This window comes from Callionymus lyra, chromosome 2 (genome assembly GCF_982586985.1).
Source record: "Callionymus lyra chromosome 2, fCalLyr1.hap1.1, whole genome shotgun sequence".
NCBI classification, from domain to species: domain Eukaryota; kingdom Metazoa; phylum Chordata; class Actinopteri; order Syngnathiformes; family Callionymidae; genus Callionymus; species Callionymus lyra.
Window position 1 is genome coordinate 44164926 of NC_141819.1, and position 24973 is coordinate 44189898.

The 24973-nt window shown below is 38.7% G+C and overlaps 1 protein-coding gene across 2 annotated transcripts in view; it reads left to right on the plus strand.

Moving 5' to 3' along the window:
- Nucleotides 1-19879, plus strand: part of arnt2 (aryl hydrocarbon receptor nuclear translocator 2) — a 39174-nt gene extending 19295 nt beyond the window's left edge. For both annotated transcript variants that reach the window (XM_087785422.1, XM_087785423.1), the window contains 14 exons: nucleotides 594-696; nucleotides 3926-3991; nucleotides 4700-4785; nucleotides 6304-6380; nucleotides 6750-6884; nucleotides 8833-8907; nucleotides 9113-9264; nucleotides 13723-13798; nucleotides 14137-14260; nucleotides 14641-14743; nucleotides 14884-15022; nucleotides 15330-15480; nucleotides 17941-18086; nucleotides 18163-19879. In XM_087785422.1, the coding sequence (XP_087641548.1) occupies nucleotides 594-696; nucleotides 3926-3991; nucleotides 4700-4785; nucleotides 6304-6380; nucleotides 6750-6884; nucleotides 8833-8907; nucleotides 9113-9264; nucleotides 13723-13798; nucleotides 14137-14260; nucleotides 14641-14743; nucleotides 14884-15022; nucleotides 15330-15480; nucleotides 17941-18086; nucleotides 18163-18261 (1532 nt within the window). In that variant the 3' untranslated portion in view covers nucleotides 18262-19879. The remainder of the gene's footprint in view (nucleotides 1-593; nucleotides 697-3925; nucleotides 3992-4699; nucleotides 4786-6303; nucleotides 6381-6749; nucleotides 6885-8832; nucleotides 8908-9112; nucleotides 9265-13722; nucleotides 13799-14136; nucleotides 14261-14640; nucleotides 14744-14883; nucleotides 15023-15329; nucleotides 15481-17940; nucleotides 18087-18162) is intronic.
- Nucleotides 19880-24973: the final 5094 nt, after the last annotated feature.

Consider the following 24973-nt stretch of genomic DNA (forward strand, 5'->3'; position numbering starts at 1 on the left):
AAGTTACATTCATTCATTCACTTCGACAGTCTTATGAGAAACCCAAAGATTCCTAAACAAACCAAGCTGTTTGTCTCATCAAATACCTGAATCTGGTTTCTATTAGGTATCAGAAGTGAAAAGATTTCTAAGACTTGGAAGATTTACTGGAAACTAGACAAGACAGCTGTACTTTCTTACTTTAAAGACCACACATTTAGCACAAAAAGTGCTTAAAATGTGAATCTGACTGAAAAACACTTGCTCTAAATAGCAGAGCAAGCACAATCTGATGCAGTCTCTGTCCCGAATGGAGGAAAAGAGACAAACAAAAACCAAAACAGCAAAACCACAAAGTTGCAAGTGTGTCCGTCTGCTCTTGTTGAACAAAGTAACTCTTCGCATGTGTACTCAGGAGAACTTAACACTGAAGAATCACATCAGGTTTTAAGATGTTTAGCAATGTAGCTCTTGTCCCTTGTCGCCATCAGTGACATGTTTAATTCATCTGTATTTAAATATAGTCTCCACATTTAGATCAATTCATGATCGCCAATGTGCTTTCTTCTGATTTTAGTTATGGTCCTAATCTATTATATCTTGTCTGTTCTCAGGTCGGATTCTGGATCTGAAGACGGGTACAGTAAAGAAAGAGGGTCAACAGTCATCCATGAGAATGTGCATGGGCTCCAGACGTTCCTTCATCTGTCGCATGAGGTGAGCGTCCTACAACTAGCTTTCTATACAGTGACGTCTCCATCCAATCTAAAGTGATTTTTAAATGTTCAAATGATGAAATTCCGATTCCAGTATTTGAGAGTCATTGTTCTGAGTTCATCGCAAAACATGTACATTTAGTCTAAAGACAACCTCCATACAGAACAACTAGAGGTCTCTTCTATTTGTGGACAAGAATAGCAGGTAACCAACAGTTTAATGTAAGGTCACCTAACAAATGAAAGAGAACACACAAGAAATTACCTTTCCATCTGCACTGACATACACTATCTCATTCACCATTGTCTATTGCAAATAAGTACATTTTGACTTGAGGATGATGGGAAAAAAAACATGATGATGATCGGAGAACTTTGTACCTTAACTGAAATTAACCACATATAAATGAGAATCTGACTTTTTATTAAACAGAAATGAATGACTATGTCTTCAAACCTGTTTTCATACAACTGATTGGATTTTATTTGCTCAAATTCCCACTATTTTATACATCATCAAGATTTACATGTAGAGGATTTTTATATAAATCTATGCATTAGCATACAGCTGTCATCCTTTCATTATTATTATACAGGATATAACAGAAACAAAAACATCTCAACTAAAATAAACACTAAACATGCATAGACATGTGTGAAAGTTTAACTAACACTTGCACTGTGCAGTTTCTGTCACGTCCTGTATGTCCAATTAAAAAAAAAACGATTCGACTTGAAGAATAAATGAAAAAAAATGAAAAACCAGAACAGGTAATCTAAAAAGAGAACATAAAATAGGTCATAATAACTTCATTTGGGAAAAATGGCAAAATACACAATACAAGCCAAGAAACATGAGAGCAAGAATCAGAGCCAATTACCAACATCTGGAAACATTTTGGTCCGGCACACTAGTCTTGAGGCAGGTGGTAGAAATGCTGCAGGTGATTCCTAGATCAGCTCCAGCCATGTGCCATCAGTCAAGCCCCAGGGGAGTGAGAGGGAGAAGCTAGGAAGTGACCAACCCAAAGCATACCGCAATAAAAGGAAAACAAAACAGTTCAATAAACTTCAGGTTGATATTGAAGCGGAGATCATAGTGGAAGTTACAGCATCTCCTGCAGCCATTAGTCAATACAGAACATGGAACAGCTGATGAGATATGAACATATAATAAAGAAGAAAACAAAGACATGACATTGTTTATGATTTCTAGTCTCATGACAGTTATGTAGCAGGGCTGATCCCTGACGAGAGGGATTCTCAAAATCTTTCATGCGTCACAAGTCTCTTTTTAACATAGCATTTGAGGTTGAAAATGATCTTTATTAACAAATCCCCAAATCTTTGGACATTTTTTGTTTCATAATCAAGATTACATTAAAAAGTCGTCAGTGTCAGCAGTGTGAAGTCTTGAGAGTCGGCTTCACTCACACGTGTTTCAGAGAGGTTTAAAGGGGTGAAAGGTGGCATGAATTGTTAGAAAGAATTGACGGCATTTGCGTTCAAATTATTTAATTCTTTTTATGGTTTTAAGACAAGCTATACCAACATTAAAAGGCGCCGCTGACAGACTGAGCACAAACTTAACATGATTGTATATTTCTTTGTATCCGATATTAAAATAAGGGGGAAGTTTTAAGGTAACAAATTGCTTTCTTAGAACTTGTTAACCATGTTTTATTTGTATTTTAACTTTCTGTTTTTTGTAACATGAAGCAATTAAGATTTTCTTATAATTGTTTTTAATAAGATAACTGAATATCCATTTTTAAATGTGAAAACATCAGGAATGAAAAAGCTTTTGGTATCCTCATTTTAATTAGATGAAGATGAATTGGATGAATGCAGTCTGCTGTCTATCTTGCAAACTTTCCAAACTGTTGTCATCCCCACCTTATTCACACAACAGGAAATGTAATCCCACACAGCAAAAGCACAATCAACGACTCATGTCTTCTTTCAAAATTGAGATGTTCATGGATCCATAACCTATTTCACACCACGTGAGCATGAAGCCATGCGCTCCTTCATCCCGCAGTAATGCTATTAATATTTCTGAGTAGTGCTGGTCCTATGACTGATGTGTTTGCAGTTGCAGGATAATTAGTCTAGGTAGGTTTCACTTTTATTGTGCTCAGTTTTGCCGGCTTCCAGACACGTGACCTTTCCACCCTTTCAAACATTTACTTTCAGCAGATTCAGTCCCCCTTGTATGTGCAAAGAGTAACCCTCATTACTCGCTGTCTACAAACTGCATCAAATCAGGCTTCATTGTCCGGAGGTCTCTAAAGGGGAGCAGCTCAGCTTTACTGCCCAGGAACTGTTTTGTTGTCATTTCAACCATTGCCCATTCCGGAGTGTTATATGAGGCTCCACCATTTTGTGTGCAGATGTCACCAAAGCCTGCCAGTTGCATTAGAGATCTGCAAAATGTTGTTGTTGTGATTTTGTTGGACCTGCACTTCCCCTCTGATCTCTTGCTATTCTAAGCTCTGAATAATTCAAACAACATGCTGCTGGGCCTACTTGAAAGCAGGAGGGTGAGGGAAACGGTAAAACCAAACCACTTGTGTGATAAAAACAAGTCAAAGAAAAGCACGGTACAGAGCGCTGACGAGGCTGGAGGGAAAATTAGATCCAGGAAGGGTTGTGTAACGTTCATATGAATACTCACTGCTCATTTGGCCAAGCATTAGATTTAAACTGTCCCCACTGGAGTCTAGACTGCTCTGACTCAACCTCTCTTGTACTTCTTTGGAACATAACAATGAAATCATCTTTATCTGTCTGTGGAGTTCAAGATCGGTGAAAGTGTTACTGTTAAGAGTAAGGATTGCACAATCGCAAAAAAAAAAAATTGGAAAAAAACCCAGAATGGTTACCCTAAACACATCATGTTCTTAAGAAAAAGTAAAGCAAGTCAATTTGAAAACTTCAAATTTCAGCGACATTGAATCCAACAAATCAATGTTATTAGGAACGAGATGAATTTCTCATTTGGACCTTGATGAGTTTACAAGACAACTAAATGAAATAAAACCTCATCATATCAGGTTCCAGGTGGGAGCACAAAATACAGGTGAATGAAACATTTTCACCAATTAACTAATGCACTTGTCCACTGACAGACTCTTTTCTGTGCACCAAAATCAATATTTGTCTAGAAATGCAGAGAGGCGGTGTGAACAATCCCATGTAGTTTAATTGTCTGTGATTCTTCTCTGCAGGTGTGGCAGTGCTCCTCTGGACCACATATCTCTAAACCGTTTGTCTAACATGAGGAAGAGATACAGGTAAACTCACATCTTATTCCTGAGCTCTTACTTATAGCTTGTCCCTCTGAGAACAGAATCACAGTGCTGCAGTCTCTCCTTTGAAATAAATTAAATGGACAACTGTGTTAAGTAACTAATTGTTTAACACATTTTTAATTTGAGCAAACACGCATAAGTCCAGCTGATTTCAAGTTCTATGAGTGACAACTCACAAGTTTGTCTGCAGGCTTTCATTCCCTAATCAAACTAGTTATATGCTTTTTTTTGTTCCAAGTTATCTGTATGATCCAATCATCTGATACACACTAGACGATTTAGGTTGGTAATAGTTGCCTTACTTATCAAAATGCTATATTCTTGTTTTATGCTAACATACAAATAGATGTGTTTTCACACACACAGTAAGTAAGTAAGTAAGTAAGTAAGTGATATTTGTAAAGCGCATTTCTAGACCAGGGTCACAAAGCACTTAAACAATCAAAACAATGCTCAATAAAATATATGCTTAAAAGGTCAAGACAACACGGAGACAAACACAGGAGTCTAAGAAAATCAATGAAAAGCCTGCACAAATAAAAGTGTCTCAAGATGTCTCTTGAAGGAATCAGCAGACAGTCACACTCTCTTTCTCTCACACACACACATACACAGTGTGTGTCCTTGAGGCCCCTCAACAGCTTCATGTCTGTTATTAACCTGCTGATTCTTTGTGTGTTTGATGGACAGGAACGGCCTTGGACCGTCAAAAGAGGGAGAAGCCCAGTACTCTGTGGTTCACTGCACCGGATATATCAAAGCGTGGCCCCCTGCAGGTAGATAAACATTCCCACTGTTGCTCCACACAGCGAGCGGTTGCCTCCCCAGCTCGACTAGCTTGCATGACTCAAGCACCGCTGTGACCGGATCTAACCTCTGTTATAGCTCTGGATCAGGTGCAAGCATGTGAGCTCAGCTGTGTGTTTCTCAACAAAATCCTGTTCTTTTTTTAATCTTTTAACTAAAAATAGTGCCACGTACAGTACATCTTAAGTAAACAAATATTAACGCCGCAGGTGCAATCCCCTCTGTGAGTCAATTTTCGGTTTCTGCTTTCATCCCTATTAATACATAATTATCAATCAATAAGGACAACTCTTAGTAAAGTATTCTGGAGTTCTTTATGTCATGGCCGCCATGTGTTTCATATTAGATACTTGCTGTGGTGGTTTTCCTCTCTTTGCTGAACATATTTTTTTAAATTGAAGCATGTCTCTTTTGATAAATGGAAAATATGCATAAACAAAACAACAAATATTCATTTGAGGATTTGACATTTCATAGATTCAATATGATGCTAAAATGATGAGACTAAGGAAAATGTGTTTTTTAGATATCGAGTGAGCAATTCTTATTCATTCATTATTTCTCAACATTCTCTAGTTAATAAATCTATTATACCATTACCTAGTACTGTGTGTTTTTACTTCATTATGTTATATAGTCTCATTAATCTTCCAAACGTCCTAAATACAACATCATTTTATCACATTCCGTATCATTTAGTCATCAATAATATACACACAAAAAACAAAACCCATCCACATTGCAAGAATGCCCCCTGGCAAACACATTTTTGTTGAGATCAATCCCACATGCTTCACTGCATAGCTCCATGTGGAATTTTCTGGACACTATTCTAATCAACGGTCATGGTCCATTCACTCCATTACAAGCAGGTAAACAGCAGACTCACATGCTGCTCACACTTATGTTACATCACCATCATCAACCTTCAACCTGGATGCTCCATTATCTTTTAGCATATGAACAGCCTCTCTAAAAATGGAAATTCGAGAAACAGTAGATAAAGGTGTTGGGATGAAGACTTTTTCTACATACTCATACGCAAGCAAATCCATCAGGCGTTTAGAAAATCGTACCGATCCCTTTAGACAGTCAATGATTTACTGCTTAGTATTCATAGAACATGGAACAAAATGAGACACGGTAGAGCAAAATTGGTGTTTTCTTCTGTATTTTACATTTTCTTCTGTCGCACTTTGCTTATCTCACATATTATAAATAACAGAAATGCATACATTTTCACCTTTTTTATGTTAAACCATGATATACAATAAACTGAATCTGGTTGGTACAAAAGTTTGGGCGCTCATTCCAATTAGTGACTTCAGTCTCCCTTCATTATATTTGGGGATATCATTTTATTGAGATTATATACTGTAATTGCCTGTAAACATTTCTTACTCCACCAAATCTACCTAAATCTTTACATTTGCTTATTGCTACATCATCTTTGCTTGACACTTTTCTGTTTCTCATTCTCCCCTAAGGTATGACAATACCAGATGAAGACACAGAGGCCGGACAGACAGGGAAATACTGTCTTGTGGCTATCGGTAGGCTGCAGGTGTGGATATGAACATTTATATTCAGAGCCTTAAACTGCGATCACATAGTAGTGTCACGATATAAAGAAATTGCCAGTGGCGGTTAATTTAATAATCACTGCACAACATAAAAACAACTTGTCACAAATCAAGTGTCAGTGTTTTTGTGTGTTACTCTCACAAATCAATGGTTTGCTGATTTAATCCCAGCATGCATTACAAGTTAAATTCTAATCAACAGTCCTTATTACTATTTTTAACATTGTACAAACCAGGTGTCCTATTGGACACTGAATTTTGCCAAATGTTTGATCGTTGAACTAAGAATTTCTACAAGTGCTAAATATGTACTGCATATATATATTTATATGTGAACTTCCCGTCTGCAGGTGACCAGCTCCCCGGTGTCCATGGACATGAATGGCCTGTCTGTGCCCACAGAGTTCCTCTCTCGTCATAACTCAGATGGTATAATCACTTTTGTCGACCCACGCTGCATCAACGTCATTGGATACCAGCCTCAAGTGAGTTGTTTTTGAAAGATCACTGTAGTCACCAATCACTGGCAAAATTCTGAACTGGAATTTGACACATGGAGTGTTATTACTTTATTTATTTATCGCATTAGTTGCAGACGGTAGACAGATGTCTGTTAAAAAAAAAACCCTCACAATAGAATTTCATGGAGACAACATGTGTCTGACACCTTTTCCGTTCAGTCTGTTTCAGACAGAAAGCGACAAATGCTATTCTTAACTTCGAACTTCAAATTTATGAGAACAACAAACTCACCAGACACATTCCAGACTGACTTCAGGAACAAAATATTGGAAGTTGAAAACAAACCCTTTTTTTTCTCATTGTTCTGTTTAAGCTTCATTTTTAAGCTGTGCAGAGCTTTTTCGAGCTGACACCTTGGTGGTCAGAGAATGTTTATAGCTGTAGAACTTTGCTACTGCAAGCTATTTCTGACTGATAACTGTAAACCTCCAAAACAAGTCCAAATCCCAAGATTGTTTGATATTTCTAAGCCCAACAAGAAGAACAAACCTCTTTATTTAGCTAATATTCAAGAAAGAGTTTTGGAATTTCTTTGCCTGATTAGTTTTGGTCTTCAGATGTGTGTTGACAGAGGATGTACACAGGCGTTTGATTGGAAACACTTGTTTTGCCCACAATGGTATGTGCAAAACAACTGAATAGCAAACAGGATTACTTAATGCTTGCTGAACTGCACAAATACATCTCAGACCAGAGATTGATTTAGAATGTTTTATAGTATTTATTTGATTCTATTCATACTGTTAATGGTAATTTGCAGACAGGTATCAATTGGAACGACAAAAAAACAAACACTCAATAAGAGCAAAGACATCAACTGAGAGTGATGAGTCATTGATGATGATTGAAAACTAATTCTCAAAATGTGATTGACTGCTTTGTTTTCCTTCTGGTCTCACTTTGTTAAAAGAAATTGAAAAGTTTGACTTCCAAATCGAAATGCTTTAAGAGGCGTATGTTTGCATACCATTCCAACTCGGGCTGTCAAGATATCAGCAAATGTTTTGTTAATTGCATTAATTATCCCAAAAGCGAAATTTGAGACAACATGCATCTGCACAAATAGATGAACAAGTTGTTAACAGATAACCTTATGAAACAAAAAACAGCAACAACTTATTGTAAAAGTCATTTGTGAATGAAAGGATAAAAAATGATAACTGTAGAAAATGCATTAACTCTGCATTTATGTTTCATCAAAATACCCCACAACCACCTTTTTGTGCCGCTAAAAATATACCACAACAGCGAATTGGGAGGAGTTAGAGGGCCACAGAAGGGAGACAAGGCAGGCAGAAGAAAACAGGACTGTAGATAACACAGCAAATCTCATTTATAAAGCGTGAGCAGAAAAATCTGTGTGTAAAACGTGATTAGCGCGAATTTACGGCATTTTGGCATTCATCAATATTTTAGTAGCTCAAATCTTGTGTCAGATAATAACAAAAAGTTTGTAAATTAGAAATAATGTTTGTCAATAGTTTACGCATTCTTACACATGATGAATGTTGAATCAGCAGGTAATATTTTGGATTGTGAGATCGGTCCTCCTGTGACGGAAGTGTTTCTTTTGTGTGTTATTTGCCTCCTGTTTCATGCGAAATCATTAAGGTCTCACCCAGGATTTGTGGTTCTACAGAGTCAACAGACCGCAATAAAGTTAATTTGATTAAATATTTGCTGCGGTTTGTCTTTTAAGACTACGATTGGATTGTCTATATATTTATCATCTGATATGACAGTTATGTTAGGATCAAACACTCAATCAAATACATATACAATCAGATCTGAGTGTCTGGAGTTGGTTCCTTGCCGGGACCCAATGGGTCTCATTTCTTTTGGTGTCCTTCTGTCATCCATCCTGCCCCTACTGCTGATGTGTATTAATCTTTGTAATAATAATGGTTGCAGGACTTGCTAGGAAAAGACATCCTGGAGTTCTGTCATCCTGAGGACCAGAGTCACCTGAGAGAAGGTTTCCAACAGGTACATCTGTGTTTGTATGTGTGTCTCTAGGTAACCATATATAGTCAGGCAGTCACTCATTGACTGGCCACCTGCTGGAAAAAATACAGTTTGAAAATGGGCATGCACAAATCCATGAATCTTTTCACTGTCGCTCCGAAATACTCTTTCCAGCAGAAAGTCAGCTTTCACAACAATAAGCATGCAACTCTTTGTCGCATTGTAGGTGGTGAAGCTAAAGGGCCAGGTGCTGTCAGTCATGTACCGCTTTCGCATGAAGAATCGAGAGTGGATGCTGATCCGAACAAGCAGCTTCACCTTCCAGAATCCTTACTCTGATGAGATAGAGTACATCATCTGCACCAACACCAATGTCAAGTAAGTTTCTGCACACAGATGCAAATATGACAGAATATCAGAATGAGATGTATTTTGACAATAATTCCTCGTGCTTGAATGAATAAGGCTACTGTGGTTGAAACAGTGAGGAACAAAAATGATTGTATCTTTTTGATGGTTTTGGCTATTGTTTTGTCTATTGAGTACACTAAAGAAGAGATGTGCATTTATCAAAAGCAAGATCCGTTTTGTCAAGACGTTTTATAATAGAGACACATTTTGCAATTATGTTTCACCATCTGAATGCAAATGAAGCACGTGAGCTCAGAAATGAATCATTTGTAGTCCAAAAGTGTCAAATTATTATTCCTGCAAATGTGAGATAATGCATTGTTTTTGGTTGCAGGGAAACACTAAAATAAGGGGTCTCAAACTCATGGATCATATATAAGTGTACAGTTTTGGTGTAACTTAAAGGCACTTTATACAATGTGTGGATAACGAACATTGAACTATTGATTCCAGTTGAATATTAGCGAGGACTCTACTTCGACAATAGGAACTTTTACTAACAGTACAAAGCACCGCAATCCCTTAAATACCAATTGTGTCTCCTGAACAGTTGTAATAAACTGTTGCTGTTGTATCCCTGCCATTTCCAGGCCTCAAAAATTAACTTTGCTCGACTCAATCATTTTTTGGATAACAGTAACAATATTTTTAATTCCTTAATGTCACTGCATTAAGGATATACCATAATCTCAACAATAGAGAATAAGAAGACATTTTAATTGTATACAGCTACTGTTTTGCTTACAAAAAGATATAGACATGTTGGTCCCTAGCCATGAGTTCCATGCTGATCTAAGAGGGAGCAGTGTTTCCACTTCTTTACTTTCATGTAGAGATGTTTCTTGTTAAGCCAGGCATCAGTAAAGTGCTTTCTGTACTCTTTTTTTGCTTATCCTGTAGTTATTCATTAAATCAGCACTGGGTAGTTTTGGGTACCTTAATATTTTTGTACTAAAATAACTTGTGATGACACATCAACTTAAAAATAATTGTGATTTTTATTTTCACTGTAAAAGTTCTTGGGATGGTGTGAATATGCTACATATCGCTTGTTGTGGTGTTAGTTATGTTATTTACAAAGCCGTCATAACACATATCATATTTCATTTTCCACAATCTGATTCATTACCTCATCGGTATCCATCCTCCTCCCGTCGGGCTTAATACTACCACTTTAGTCCACTGGCGATGTCGAAGACACAAATGAACGATTTGGTAGAAAACATATACTTCAGATGTGGAACATTTGTTTATGATTAAATGCGTATTATATTCTGCTTAAGAGCACTTATAATTAAGTTCATTTATTTTATTTATGTCATTGCTTGATATTTGTTGTTTTTCTAAATGACGAACAAAGATGTTGTTGGGCAAACATCCATTTTATTGGGACATTTTGTGACACATGTCTGAAAAAGCGTTACTCAAAAGTTGACAGTTCAACAAGAAGATCAGAAATGATCATTTAATTACATGGATTTTTGTTAACAAAAATACAAACAACAAGCTGCACTGTTTTTCCATCAAGCTGGAGTCGCCTATGAAATCAGAACAGATGAGAGGGCTGTGGCTGAAATGTAAAGCAGATAAAAGTATCAATTAATGTCTGTTTTCTGTGTCTGTTTGTCTCTTAGCACTTTTTTATGCCTATTCATCTACTCAATGTGCTTACAGACTTCCATTTCAGTGAGACACATTTCTGTATTCAACTTTCTGAGGTGGCAGGAGGCCAAAAAATAATGTCAAAAATGTCAACTCTACAATAAAGACTAGACATTACGCAAAAATTAAAAGAAAATACAATTTATAAAAAGAAGTCCAAAAAAATATGAAGCAAAATAGAAATTCACAAATTACAGCAGACCCATTCTGCAAACATATAATCATTAGAACACCACTTGGAGTCAGCCACAATTATAGAATAGTTTTGCTGAAGCATAGACTCTGCTCCTTTCCTCACTTATTCATGCCTTGTTACAGTAACAATCTCTTAAGGCCCCAGACAAGGTATCATCAGCAGCCTTCTTGTTGCTGCTAGCTTCGGCCTTCAAAAGTGATGTCCTGGTCACGCTTTAAATGGATCTTGAGCTGCCCTGCAGCAGCATACAGGGACATACACACTGGTGGCTCGACCTTGAGGTCACAACAAAAGCTGTTCTTTGTCTGAGAGTGAAGGGGCTGAACACGTCAGTTCACTTAATCACCTTATTCTTCTTAAAATACAGCATTTTTTTCTCTTGGTCTTTGACTTTGCCATTCACTTCATTGAAACAACTTTTTAATACTGTTTACTTTTACCTCACAAGTGTGCATGGTCACGGTAAACGAGGGTTCATCTCCGGAAGTACTAGGCGGTTTCAGTGGGCGGGGCTTAAGTAGATTTTCTAATGAAAATACTTCAATGAAAAGAGAATTTTGAACAAACAGACTCATACTGATGAGTACAATAGAGGTTCAACATATATTTAAGAGACACTTAAATCAACACATTAGTTGCCCTTTAAGTGAAAAAGCGTTTTTTTCAGTCGTGAGAAATATGTCAATGAAGAGGATGAGAGCATATAGAAATTGACTCATTGATTGTTCAATGGTTTATGTCGAAGTATTTAAATCATCTAAGTTGTTATCATACTCATTTTGTTTTTATTGAATGGGCGACATTTTATATGAATTCTATGTAAATATGACAATAAATGTAGGTCTGATTTATGTATTGTAGGTTTTAATCATTCACTTGGCACTTCTGTCAATTGTAAAAAAGAAAGAAAGAGAATGAATATTTTTAGGATGGTTTTGTTGTGTCTCCCACCAAACATTTGGGACAGAGGCAGGTTTACCAAAGCTATGATTTGGTGATTTTGTATAGGTATCTTCTCCGTTAGATAGACAAGACTCAGAAAACAGTTGAACCTCCTTGTACATCCACATTAACATCTCTGTTCTTTACTAAAAATTACATGGATTTCCTACTAAAAACTGTGCTACACACAAAAATGGAAACGTTGCGATTTGAGTGTTTGTGATAGTTTTGAAAGGCACTCACATACGCAATCTAAACATCCGGTGCCCAAACACAATCAGTTAAGACAGGGCAGCTATTGCAAATTAAGCTAAATCAACAGCTGTGGCTTACAAAATAAAATCGATGCAAAATGCCTCCGTACCGACATTATGACACATCACTTTTAGTGGTGCTAACGTGGTAACTTTTTTTTCTTTGAATAAAAAGAGAGTCAAGTTACTGTGTAGGTTTTAGAAAGCTCCTGTGTGCTCATGGGATTCATCTACATTCTTTTTCAGCTTTTTGAAAATAAACTTTAATATATTAGGTTTAATATGGATGGTATTAAAACAAATACAAACTAAAACAACAGCTTCACACATAGACAAGCCCCACTTTGGGTAATACATTTCAGAATTCAAAAATGGTTAATAAATGGTTTTATGCTTCGGTTGATAATCAGTGTTAGCTTTTCTTTGTGACTTTTAGACAAAGATAACATAATTATTGGGATGGAAGAGCACTTCAATGCATTTCATCATAAATCATTATGATGTTCAGAGCAGCCAACGCAAACTGCACTTTACCTGTCTATTTGCAAATGGGATGTTAATTGTTTTGATTTTCATTATTGATGGATATTCATTTGTTATGGATGTATCCATTGTCTCTTTTATCTAAGCTCCACTACCAGCAGCTCCAGGGCTGCTCACGGCTCATTTTGTTGAGTCCCTCATCTGCCATATGTTCTGAAGTTATGATGTGACTTCCATTTGATGTAAATTAGCTTCATTTGTTTAACGAGTAATTCTTGACATTGACGTTAAAATGATGTAAATCCATTAATGGTTAAACCTTCAGCAACACGTGCACACACACTCAGACCAAATAATAAATAAATCAATTAATAAAATTCTGTTCAGTTAACAGTCGTTACTTGTGGTCAAAAATTCCACTACAAGACAACCTTCCTCTTTCAATGGTTTTCTCCAATATGAAGAATATTCCCTGTCGGATCTGAAACTTTAGTCCAGTTGAAGTGGCATCAATGCTTCCACTGTCTTCTAGGATCTAGTGTGAAGTGTGATAAAGTTCCTGCAGGATAGTATGTCCGTTTAAAGTAGACAAGGTTGTTGAGTTTATTTTTTTCAATATTTTTTTTACAATCAATCTTGAAAGATTACCTATAAAGACTGATGGCAAGCGGGTTGTTGGATTAATTCAAGAGTAATTTTTAACAAGTTCAATGAGAAACCTATGTTTGCCAAAATTAAGCTTTTTCTGACTAACATTGGGAAGGACATAGGGCCAGCAGAGAGAAGCCAAATCTCCTCACTGGCTTGAGAAGATTTTTGGACAGTGTCAGGAAAATGAGTGTAACAGAAGTGGAAGCCTTGTGATTGACAGTGTCTTCTGTCTTTAAGACAACTTCAGCAGCAGCAGCAGGCGGAGCTGGAGGTTCACCAGAGAGATGGACTGACTGCCTACGACCTTTCTCAGGTAAACCACAACATTTATTCATTCAACTTATATATATGTATTAATATTAACGACTACAATTTTAAAAATTAAGTGACGGACAGGTTATCATTAATCTGTGTTATACATTGTGCACTTGATTGAAAAAGAATGGACAAAGCCTGCAACACATACTGTATATACTAGCTACTGCTTACCTGAAGATAATCATTGTGAAGAGGCTGCTGCCTGAAGGGAGATGAGTCGAGGACAGTTCCGTGTTCAGATACATCAATATTTTCATCATGCTTCCAGCAGAAGATAATTCCGTTTTGTTGATACAGTAACTGTAGGATTGATTCATCTCTCTTCATGTCTAGGTGCCAGTAGCAGGTGTGAGCAGTGGAGTCCATGAGACTGGGAAGAACATCGACAAGAGTGACACCCTGTTCTCTCAGGAGAGAGACCCTCGCTTTGCTGAGATGTACACCGGCATCTCTGGCTGTAAGAATGAAAACAACCTAAACAAAATTATGTGTAGACAAAATGAATACGACTTAAATGAAAAATAGGTGATTATTTCCAAATCCTATTTCTTTATTGCTTATAAAAGAAATAACTGTGAGATTAAAGATATTGAGAAGAACAGTGTCCGTAGTCGTCTGTACTCTGCTACAGTAAAAATAACATGATATATTATATATAATATATAATAATATATATATAATATAATATATATATAATAATATTGTTTTTAACTAAATTCATTTCCAAAGCTAAACACATTACATTGTGGTATACATTTAATACAATGGGATAACTGAATGACACCAGTTTCTTTGTCATTATTATGAACTTTCTCACACTGGGTTTACTGTGTCCAGCTGGGGAGAAGAAGATGATGGTCCCTTCGTCCACAGCTGGAGGACAGCAGCTCTACTCTCAGACCTCACCTTTCCAGCAGGGTCATTCTGCTAAAAGCTTCGGGTGAGTGTGGCCGTCACTGACAGCTTCAATTCTTAATGACCATGATAATACATGAAAATTAAACTGCACATAAAAACATAAAATATATATTGTTTTTCTATTCCATTCTCTTCCTTACCAAAAAACCTCTCTGCCCACAGTTCCTCTGTCATCCATGTTCCAGGAGTCAACGACATCCAGCCTTCAAGCTCATCAAATCAGAATTTAGCTCAGATCTCTAGACAGCTCAATCCAGGACAGGTTGCCTGGTCGGGCAACAGACCCCCCTTCACTGGACAGGTAACACAGCAACACTGGTGTACACACTTTTTAGTGTGCGAGAAAATAATTCCTGAATAACCATGGGTCACAGCTATTACTAATATTTCATTGTCTAAAAACGTTTCAGTAAATTATAGTACATTTTACATAGCACTCTTAGTCTTTTTAAATGCAATTTATTTAACTCCAAACTGTGGTGTTTGAACAGTCGGAAATACCATCTACTGACCTGGATTGGACCGTAATCATTTTTAGGTTTTGGAATGTTTGTTTTGATTATTAACCATCTCAAATGGATGCCTTAACAGTTCTTGTTCCTCTCCAGTCCAGTAAAGCTCAGTCCAGTCCATTTGGAATCAGCACTGGCCACAGCTACCAGACCGACCCAGCCTCCTACAGTCCTCTGTCATCGCCAGCCACGTCCTCTCCAAGTGGGAACGCCTACTCAGGCCTGACAAATCGCAGCACAGCCTTTGGTGAGTTTCAACCTCTTGAAATCCTTGCCATTACTGCAACTTTCTAATACTGAATCTGAAAACAGCATCAACACAAAGAGGTTGTGAGGAGGAGCCTGAGGGTTCAAGCAGTGAAAGCTCATTAGCTCTGTGTCTTCCAGCTATGTCTGAGCGCAACATGATGGTCTTTTAATGAACACACACATTAGTCTGATGTGTCCTTTAGAGAGCTTGTGTGTCCAAGTGAACTTTATGGAAATATTTTAGAGGCTTGCCTACTCACATATTGTTTGCTGCTGAGTGCTGCAGTCCAATTCAAGTTTGCTTTTCTGACCATGTTGGAGATAAGTAAAAACTATTTATATTGTATTTAAGTTTGTGTACCTGTAGAGGAGAGTACTTCCTATGGTTTTCTTGTTCATAATTACAGTAAAAGCTCACAGAAAAATCTTCCCACAACTCTGGTTTGATACTTACAGGAAGTTAGTCACAGTTTTACATTAACTCTAAAGTGCTTTTGTGAGCGTAAGCACTCGACACACAAGTGGTGTGCAGGGGTAAAAGAGACACATTAAGCAAACAAGTGGGGAAGAATGGCTTTGCTCTTCCTGCAATTTAGGAATCATTTCAGGCTTGCAGGATTTATTCAATGCACAAAAAATGTTTCAAATAAGATTAGCTCCGTCCCTCACTCCCTCATCCACATGGATGTGTACTTGAAGACAACACTCATCTCATTGAGCTGATTATTTTGTTTTTTATTGACCTTAAGCCTCAGAGTCCACCCACTACACATACATATTTGGACTTTTTGGACTATTCAGTGGTCAAAAATATAAAAATAAAGAAAAGTACTGACTTGGTGCAGTAGATTTTTTTTTTTACAGTTTTCCACGTCAGCTTAACCCTGAGATACTACACGGGTTAATAGAAAACATGATAGATTAAAATATTATATTAAAAAAAAATAGCAGGTCAAATTGAAATTTGGCATAAATCTTATCTTTCTTTGGTCTGTGTCATCACATTTCTTCTGGCGCTTATACTATTTTTTATTTTTGGATGAAGCATAAATTTTCATGATGCTTGAAATTCTCTATGAATTTCTATTCATCCGTTGCATCCTCGCGTGTTACACCTAATCTCCCATCAAAGTTAAAGTCAAAATAAACAGTTCCAATAAAGTCAACAGTGTTGATTTCAAGATATATTTCTATAGTTGGAGTAGGAATTAGTATGGAACTGTGATGATATTTGGAGGACTTTATGTGAGACCACATCACCATCATCATGAGCAGGATTCTGCATGTGAAGAGAGCGCCACCCTAAGAAGTTCCTATCATTACGTGGTCTAACATTCATAGGGGATCAAACAAAGGCTGTCGAACAGATGATCCAGCACAAACAAATGTCACTTTGTGTGGTGAGTCATGAGGATGTGTGAGAAGAACAACATGAAGTCTGCTTTTGCTTCTGACCAAAAACAACCTTACGTTTGATGTGCGGGAGCAATCGGTGGACGGGTCATTTGCTCCATGCATAGCAGACATCTGCAATAACAGTCTGGTAGTAGTTGAACTCAAACAGTCACTTCTGCACTGGCGTCAGCATGAATCAGATATCAACACTGATGAAGAATAAATATATGTTTATATGATTCTGGGGCCTGTTATATTATCAGTGTATGACAAATGTGTTGTCCATCTCTACTCTTTGATGCCACATGTCAATGATAAAACAGAATTTGATGCCTCTGTCACTGCTTGCACTTAAGTCATGTTAGAATGCTGTTGTATCTCGCTGTTTCCTGTGTGCGACTTTTGTTACTCTGTTTAGGTGGTTGATATATGTATGTTTTTGTGTTGTGTGTCTGTGTTAAGATTGTTAGTTTGTGTGTGTGTGGGTTTTCTTTATCAATGTGGTTGATTTTTGTATTTTTGTATACGTGTTTACGTGATTATACGTTTGGTTTGTGTGTGTTTCTGTGTTGTGTGTTTCAGTGTTAAGATGGTTAGTCTGTTTCTGTGTTGTGTATACTCAATGTTGGGCTGGTGTGTTTGTGTTCTGGTGTTTTTTTCAAACCAAACTTGTTTTTCTGTGGTGGAGACGAGTGACAAGTGGTCATTTCAGCCTCACATCCTTAATACCTGCATTTGTTGTCACTTTACTAAACTACTAACATGAGAATGACTTTTGAGAAGATGGCTGAACTTGGTGTTCTGTGGTCGGAACATTTCTCCAGGTCTCTGGTGGATTGGAGGTTTTGGTCTCAGCTGCATTTTTTCCACATCGCTGTGTTAATTGTCACTCTCAATTTGGATGTTTTGCCTAAGGATATGTTTTTTAAAACTGCGTCTGATACTTCTGCAGCCAGTCAACAAAACGACAAATATTTCCACCACAACCACGTTGACAAGACGACCACACAAGTGTGGAAGAGCTTTTGTTTCAATCATTGTTTACATGATTGTGTGTGTGCAGATGTGTCAGGAGAGGGCAGTCAGAGCGGGGCTCAGTTCCAGGGACGCCCCAGTGAAGTCTGGTCACAGTGGCAGAACCAGCACCACTCCCAGCAGGCTGGAGAACAGCACACACACCCCAACCCCAGCCAGACTGAAGTCTTCCAGGTACAACACATGCGCCCAAATACTTAAACACGTATGTTTGTAAAAAGCCACTCTAATCCTCTCTGTGTCTGTGCAGGACATGCTGCCCATGGCTGGTGATCCCACCCAAGGAACAGCCAACTACAATATTGAAGACTTTGCCGACCTCGGCATGTTCCCCCCCTTCTCCGAGTGACCCCCTCCTCCCACTGCGTTGTGTCTTTTCCACTATCCTGGATGAACTGGACTGATGCTCTCACTGCTCATTCTGCCTCATCGTGACCGGTTCAGCAATACTCGTGCACACACACTCAGCCAGTGGTGCTGAGCAGGATGTGTCTGTACCTCATCTCTGTGGACTCTTCCTTTGTCAGCATGTGTCACTGCCACGCTCTGTAGCATGCTGATGAAGTCAAACGGTGCAGAAGGGAACATTCATGAGCCATGTGTAATCACGGGAGGTTGGTCATTTCTGAGGACTAGTAGAGAAGGAATGTGTTTTGTGATGCTGCTCGAATAGAAAGTCTTATTTAACTTCATTTCAATATACACTTCAAGTAATTATCTGTCTTGAGCTCAGCTGCTGTTGTGTAGCACTCTTGCACTGTCTTGTTATTAGAAGAGGAACTTCTACAGTGTTATGGAAGGATGACAAACTTCTATTAAACCATTTGATTTTCATCATTCATAGTTGCATCATCTGTATTATCAGAGGTCATGAGATGTGAGCTCAGGTGGATCATCAGTGCAACAAGTCTGTTAGTTGTTGCTCACCTAGTTTGGCTGTGAGTCAAATGTCGACCTTCAGATTTTCGGACATCACCCATATCTTCTCGACGAGGATACATTGTACAGTTTAAGAGACAAAGCATTTTCTTATCTTAGCTATGTGTGTCAGACATGTCACCTTGTCAGCATTGACCTCTGCTCTTCTCAGCTGTTTGATCAAACCACCAAAGAGTCCAAGTTGTGTTTCACACTTTGTCTTCCTCTGACATTGCGACTGACCTGCCCCAGTAGAGTTTGTTCCAGGTCAAAATGTAAGTTAAGTGTCACAAGTGCACAGAGGTGGATTATGAAGACATTTTGGTGTATCCCAGTTCTTTACTGATGTCCATGGTGACAGAAATTCACTTGTGTCTGCGTGGAACGGGAAATGGCCAACCACCTGTGGTGACAGGACAGACTCACGCCGTGCCGCCTCTTGCACATCATCATCGACAACAGCCGCCTCATCAACCTTCCCATGTAGACTTCACACTCCAGAAAATGGTACTTTGAATCACAGAAAACTGTCATTCCGGCAGTTGCTAAGCTAACAGCTCAAAGTGCACTTCATAACTGCTAATCTCACCAGTCTGCTTGAAAAAGGGAGAAACCGCCATATCCGTCGAGCAACGCAGTATTTAATACTAGTCCTTTTGGTGTTCTTCAGCTCTTGCTATTTGACTTTATTACTTTATAATCTTTTCAACTATGAGTATGTTTTCTTAGCAGGAAGCTTTCTCATGACAGATTGTATGAGGTCTGACAGTTGGAAGGGAGTAGACTGCGAGGAGACTTTTGCTAAAGATATCCAATGTTTTTGTAAATAAAGTGATTTTCTTGTCCACTTGTGTTACTTTCACATGGTACGTGTTTTATTTGTGTAGCTCTTAATACTATTGTGTGCAATGTGAGTACATATTTAACAATGGATATTTAGTTAGTCTGGTCCTTGTACACTCAGTTCTAGACTTGTATAAACTGTGTAAATGTGTCATTATTTTTGTGTAACAAACTGTGCTTGTGACAATAAATCCTTATTGGTTAAACGCTCCTGTCAACACTTTTCTTTCTGACCTCTCACATACAAACACATGGAAAGATATGCCAAATGTACACAATCATTGATAGTCATCCACAGCACGGGTCCACAACCTTTCTTCAACCACAGACCTTCAGAAAAACCTTCACTTTCTCACTAGCATACAGGCTTATTTTTTACAGTAAACGTCACCAAAACAAGCATCTGGATAGGCTCAAAGGATCTAATCACTATGACTTCAATTATATAAATCAATTAGAAATCAAAATTTAATCGCAAAATACCACGGTAAGGATCATGTTAACACTGCTAACAATTGTGTGATCTAATGATTACGTACAAGTGATGGACTGATGAAGTTTCATAAGTCATTGTACTGAACACAGATTAGAGCTAAGTAGCTGGCCAGTCGTTCAAAACAAGAGATGATCCACATTAGAGATTGCCAGTGGGCTCTGAAAGCTTTATCAGCACATCAGCTGCTACCATTCATTCAGACAGGAATTCACATCTTTTGAGTCCTAGATAATCTTGGTTAGTTCTACAAGACCTTTCCATTGTGTGTCAATCTACCTCCCGCATGGTCCTGCGGCGGTTTTCTTGAAAGTCGTTTAGTGACTTTTTATCTTCCATTATTCAAATGGAATCTGTTGTTACTCTTGATACTCTAATTTTCATGTTGATGATGTCACACATTACTCTACTAAATTACTTTTAACTTTAACTGAGACCTTTAATTTTGAGTAACATGTCTCTAAACCCACTAATCAAAAAGGCCACATTTTAGACTTGGTTTTTACTCTTGGCCTGGACATTTCTAATGTATCTGTACATGATGTCCATCTGAGTGATCATTCTCTTGTCTTGTTTAACCTGGACTTCATCCCTGAACCTAAGCCCTTGAAAGTTAGGTCTCAGAGGCGTGTCATCTCAGCCGAAACTGCAGACAATTTTTCGGCTATGTTTGACCCTCTTTTCTTCGATGAGTGCCTTAACGGGGACAATTTGATTCACTATTTCACTAATCATTGTGTTCAAAAACTGGATCAGGTGGCACCCGTTAAATCAAACTTGACAATTCAGAAAAAAACGGTGCCCTTGGATAAATGAAGATCTCCTGAGTCTGAAGAGACTTTGTTGAAAGACTTAGCGTCTCTGGAGGTCCACTAAACTCCACAGACTTCACCTCAGGGATCTGATGTCTTCATACAATGAGATGGTGGAATCTGCTAGATCTGATTACATCAGGAAACTGGTAGCAGAAAATAAGAAAAACCCCAAAGTGTTGTTTGACACGATTAATTCTCTTGTGTCTCCTGCTCCTCAAATCACCCCTGTCATCTGTGAAGCTGACAGCAATGCATTGTTGAGATTTTTCACTGACAAAATTAAATTGATCAAAGAGAAAATCCCTCCCCTTTTGTGTGAAAGTCCTGCTGTCACTGAGACTTTTTCCACCTTGTTAGACTTCTTTAAGGCTGTAACTCTGGCTGATATTTCGGCGCTGGTAAGCAAGATGAAACCCTCCTCTTGCTCAGATGACGTCATTCCCTGTAGGCTCTTTATTAAAGTGTTCGGTGCAATTGGCCCCTAGGTTACCAATACGGTGAACCTCTCCCTTTCCACTGGGTATTTTCCCAATGCTTTTAAACATGCCATTGTGGAGACTTCGCTCAAAAAGCCAGGTTTAGACCCGGCTGATTTCCCTTCTTGTCCAAGAGAAGGTGAAGGTGGTGTCTGAGCAGCTGTCTTTATCCTGGATCAGAGCGAGCTTGTCCAGTGACATCATGATGCCGGCTGTTATGATTCACTGTTCTGGTTCTCTTGGATCTGTCCTCAGCCTTTGACACAGTTGATCACCAGATCCTGCTGAGAAGACTGAGGGATGAAGTGGTACTGCCTGCCAATCAAGGTCTGAATCACCAGATCTGTTATGTGGAGTCCCTCCACGTTCCGTTCTGGGTCCTTTATTATTTTTGCTGTACTTTATTCCTCTGGGTAAAATCATTCGGATCATTTGATCCCACTGAGCCCCAGAGGCTGAAGAGCTTAGTCAATTGTTTTCACAAAACTGAATCTCTGGTTATTGCTTCTGATGATAAGGTTCCAGGGTTGAGTCAGTACTTGGGTGACTTAGGTCAGTCTGTCAAACTAAGCCTGAGAAACCTGGGTGTTGTTTTTGATAAAGACATGTCTCTTGTTCAACACTGCAGAAAACTGACCAGAAACTGTTTCCTTCAATTGAGAAAAATCTCTAAACTTAGGAAAATGATTTCACAACACGATCTGGAGTTTGTAATCTATGTGTTTGTTTCTTCTCGTCTGGACTATTGCAACAGTTTGTTTTCATGTCTTAACAAGAAGGAGCTGTCTCACCTGCAGTTGATACAAAACTCTGCAGCTAGAATTCTGACCCATTCTAGTAGAAGAACTCACATACAATTCTGGTTCTTACTTTCAGAGCTATTCATGAAAAGGCTCCTCCTTACATCACTGATCTGATCCAGCCTTACACCCCAGCAAGGGCTCTGAGGTCTGTGGATCAGAATCTACTGATGGTTCCTCGCACACCCTTCCGCACCAGAGGAGAGAAATCCTTCCAGGCTGTTGCCCCTAAGCTTTGGAATGATCTTACTCTCTCTCTCCGCTTGATGGATCTACTGACTCCTTCAAGAAACATCTTAAGACATTTTTATTTGTGCTGGCCTCTTCCTAATTTTCTGGGACTCCTGTTAACTGTGTATTGGTTTTGATCGTTCAAGCGCTTTGTGACCCTGGTCTAGAAAGGCACTACAAATAACCTTACTTTCTTATTTACATTTTACGAGAAATGTTTTTGGACCTTTACAAAAGGCATAATGAAAACCTCCTGCTTCAATAATACACTTGATTCATTTGACTCTGGTATAGTTGTCATTATTCACATCCAGCACTTGCAAAGTACCTGTAGTTTTTGGTTGGGCTCCATTACAGTACACACTCTTTGGACTGCAATGACAGCTCTCATCTGCACACTAGCTGAAAATTAAAGTGGTGGAGTGAAAAGCCAAAGAATAGTCCTGCAGGGGTTCATTCACAAACAGCAGATGAGTCTAGTAACTGTGACAACAGAGGTGTGTAAGAGCAGCGGATGTGAGTCTGACAGAACCAGCTGGGATGCGTGAGGAGTCTGAAGGACAAGATCGTTTAAGTGTCAACGCAGTAGTCATGTGTCAGCCATTGATTCTTATATGAATGTGAAGAAACTTCACCTGAGGTTGATCTTTGTTCTTCATGTGGTAAATGAGGCCAGAGCTTCATGTGCTACTTCAGCTGCAGACACATCGAAAACGAAACATTCATATTGATACATTTGAGTTGAACTCAAAACAACAAGATGTGTTTCCCTCCTTAAATTGAAACGTGGTTGTCAGAGTGTTCACCCCATTGTGATTTAAGATCTGTCAGAGTGCTGACTTCTGATAAGCATGCAGCTCTAGCTCAGACACACACTCCTCACACACAACAACAACGTGTCAGCGGCTTATGCAAATGGCCCGCTATCTCACGCACACACAGAACGAGCTCCATTATGACGGGGGAGCTCGAGGCTGGGCCCAGCTCAGACACTGAATGCCATTTGGATACTTTTTTAACACACACATCGCACACACTCACATTAGAGACTACTCCAAACAAACAGACGCTCTTCGGCTATTGCCTCCTGACAATCTGCAGATGGAGCAATGAAGACGTCCTGAGATATAAATGTCGGTCCGTCACAATGTTTCCCGGCTGAGAGAATGTCACGGTGGAATTCAGACGGATGATAGGAGTGCGTGTTGTGTCAGGAAGGAATCCGAGGAAACTATTTTCTTTCAAATCATCCTCGCAGTTAGTTGAAGACTGCGCCAGAATAGAAGTGCACAAAAATGCCAAGCAGGCGTGATGCCAAAGCTGCCAACGAATGTTGATGAGAAAACACACATCGCAGCTTTGGCAGTCCGCAGGCACTGCACAGGATTTTTAATGCATTATGTGGTGCTGATGTAGGAGTGGGACATTTTAAAGCTACATGTGTGACGGCAAACAGGTGCTACAGAACACCTGAGGGGTGAACATGATGTTCCACAACAAGAGCAGAGGGGTGGGTGGATAGACAGAAATAGACGGCTGTCTGAGAGCTCCAACTTTGAAAGCTGCTTACTGGCATAAACAACCACCAAAATACCAACATTGCAAATTGAATCAATTTAGTTTGACTGCTGGTTTAAATGTCGAGTCAGTCATGGACCAGGCGTGTTGCAGGATTGCTTGTTTCACATTTTACGGTTTCAGAGTATGAAAAATATCATAGGTACACAAAAGGATGGACCGACAGGTGGAATAATGGACAGACAGATGCATGGATGGATCAACATGAAATGAAGCTTAGCTGAACTGATTAAGAGTAAAGTTAGTTCTCACTTAACGGCTGCTGCTAATCCCTGAAGCTCCTGAGGACACGAGCCTGTTGCAGTTCTGCATGGAGAATAAAGACAACATCAAAGACACATGAAAGGCTAAAGCAGGAGATGAAAAAGAGGCTGCTGCAGGCCGACTTGCTAAGAAAGATAAACGTCGGCTGTCAATAAGAAACCCTATTGCAAAAACATGCCAGACACTGGTTCACAGCTCTCAAATGTGCCTAGTTTCAGTACCATCCTACTTAACCATGTACTTATGTTTTGTATCGTTCTCATGCCGTTGTGTTGTTGTCATCATTTTCCATTCTCTATTCCTAGTCAGTGGAACAATCCTTTATTATAAATGATCTATAAACTTCCTTGGCTCAGTTACTAGCGCTCATGCTTTGCTTATACATACAAATGTTTTGCTTTTTGAGTTTTCCGAGTCTAAAGTGAACAAATATCATACTTCCTGATTGACATTTCCCAGTGGATGTATGTGCAAAAACTCCAACTCAACCTAGACAAGAAGACAAAGTGTTTGCTGTTCTAACTTTATAGTGTATTATAGTGTTTTTGTCTGGTTGTTTCAAGAGCTCAAGGTACTACAGTTGTACTTGTTTATTTTATTATGTCATGTTTTTGTCTCGTATAGAAACATCGCTACCCAGTGT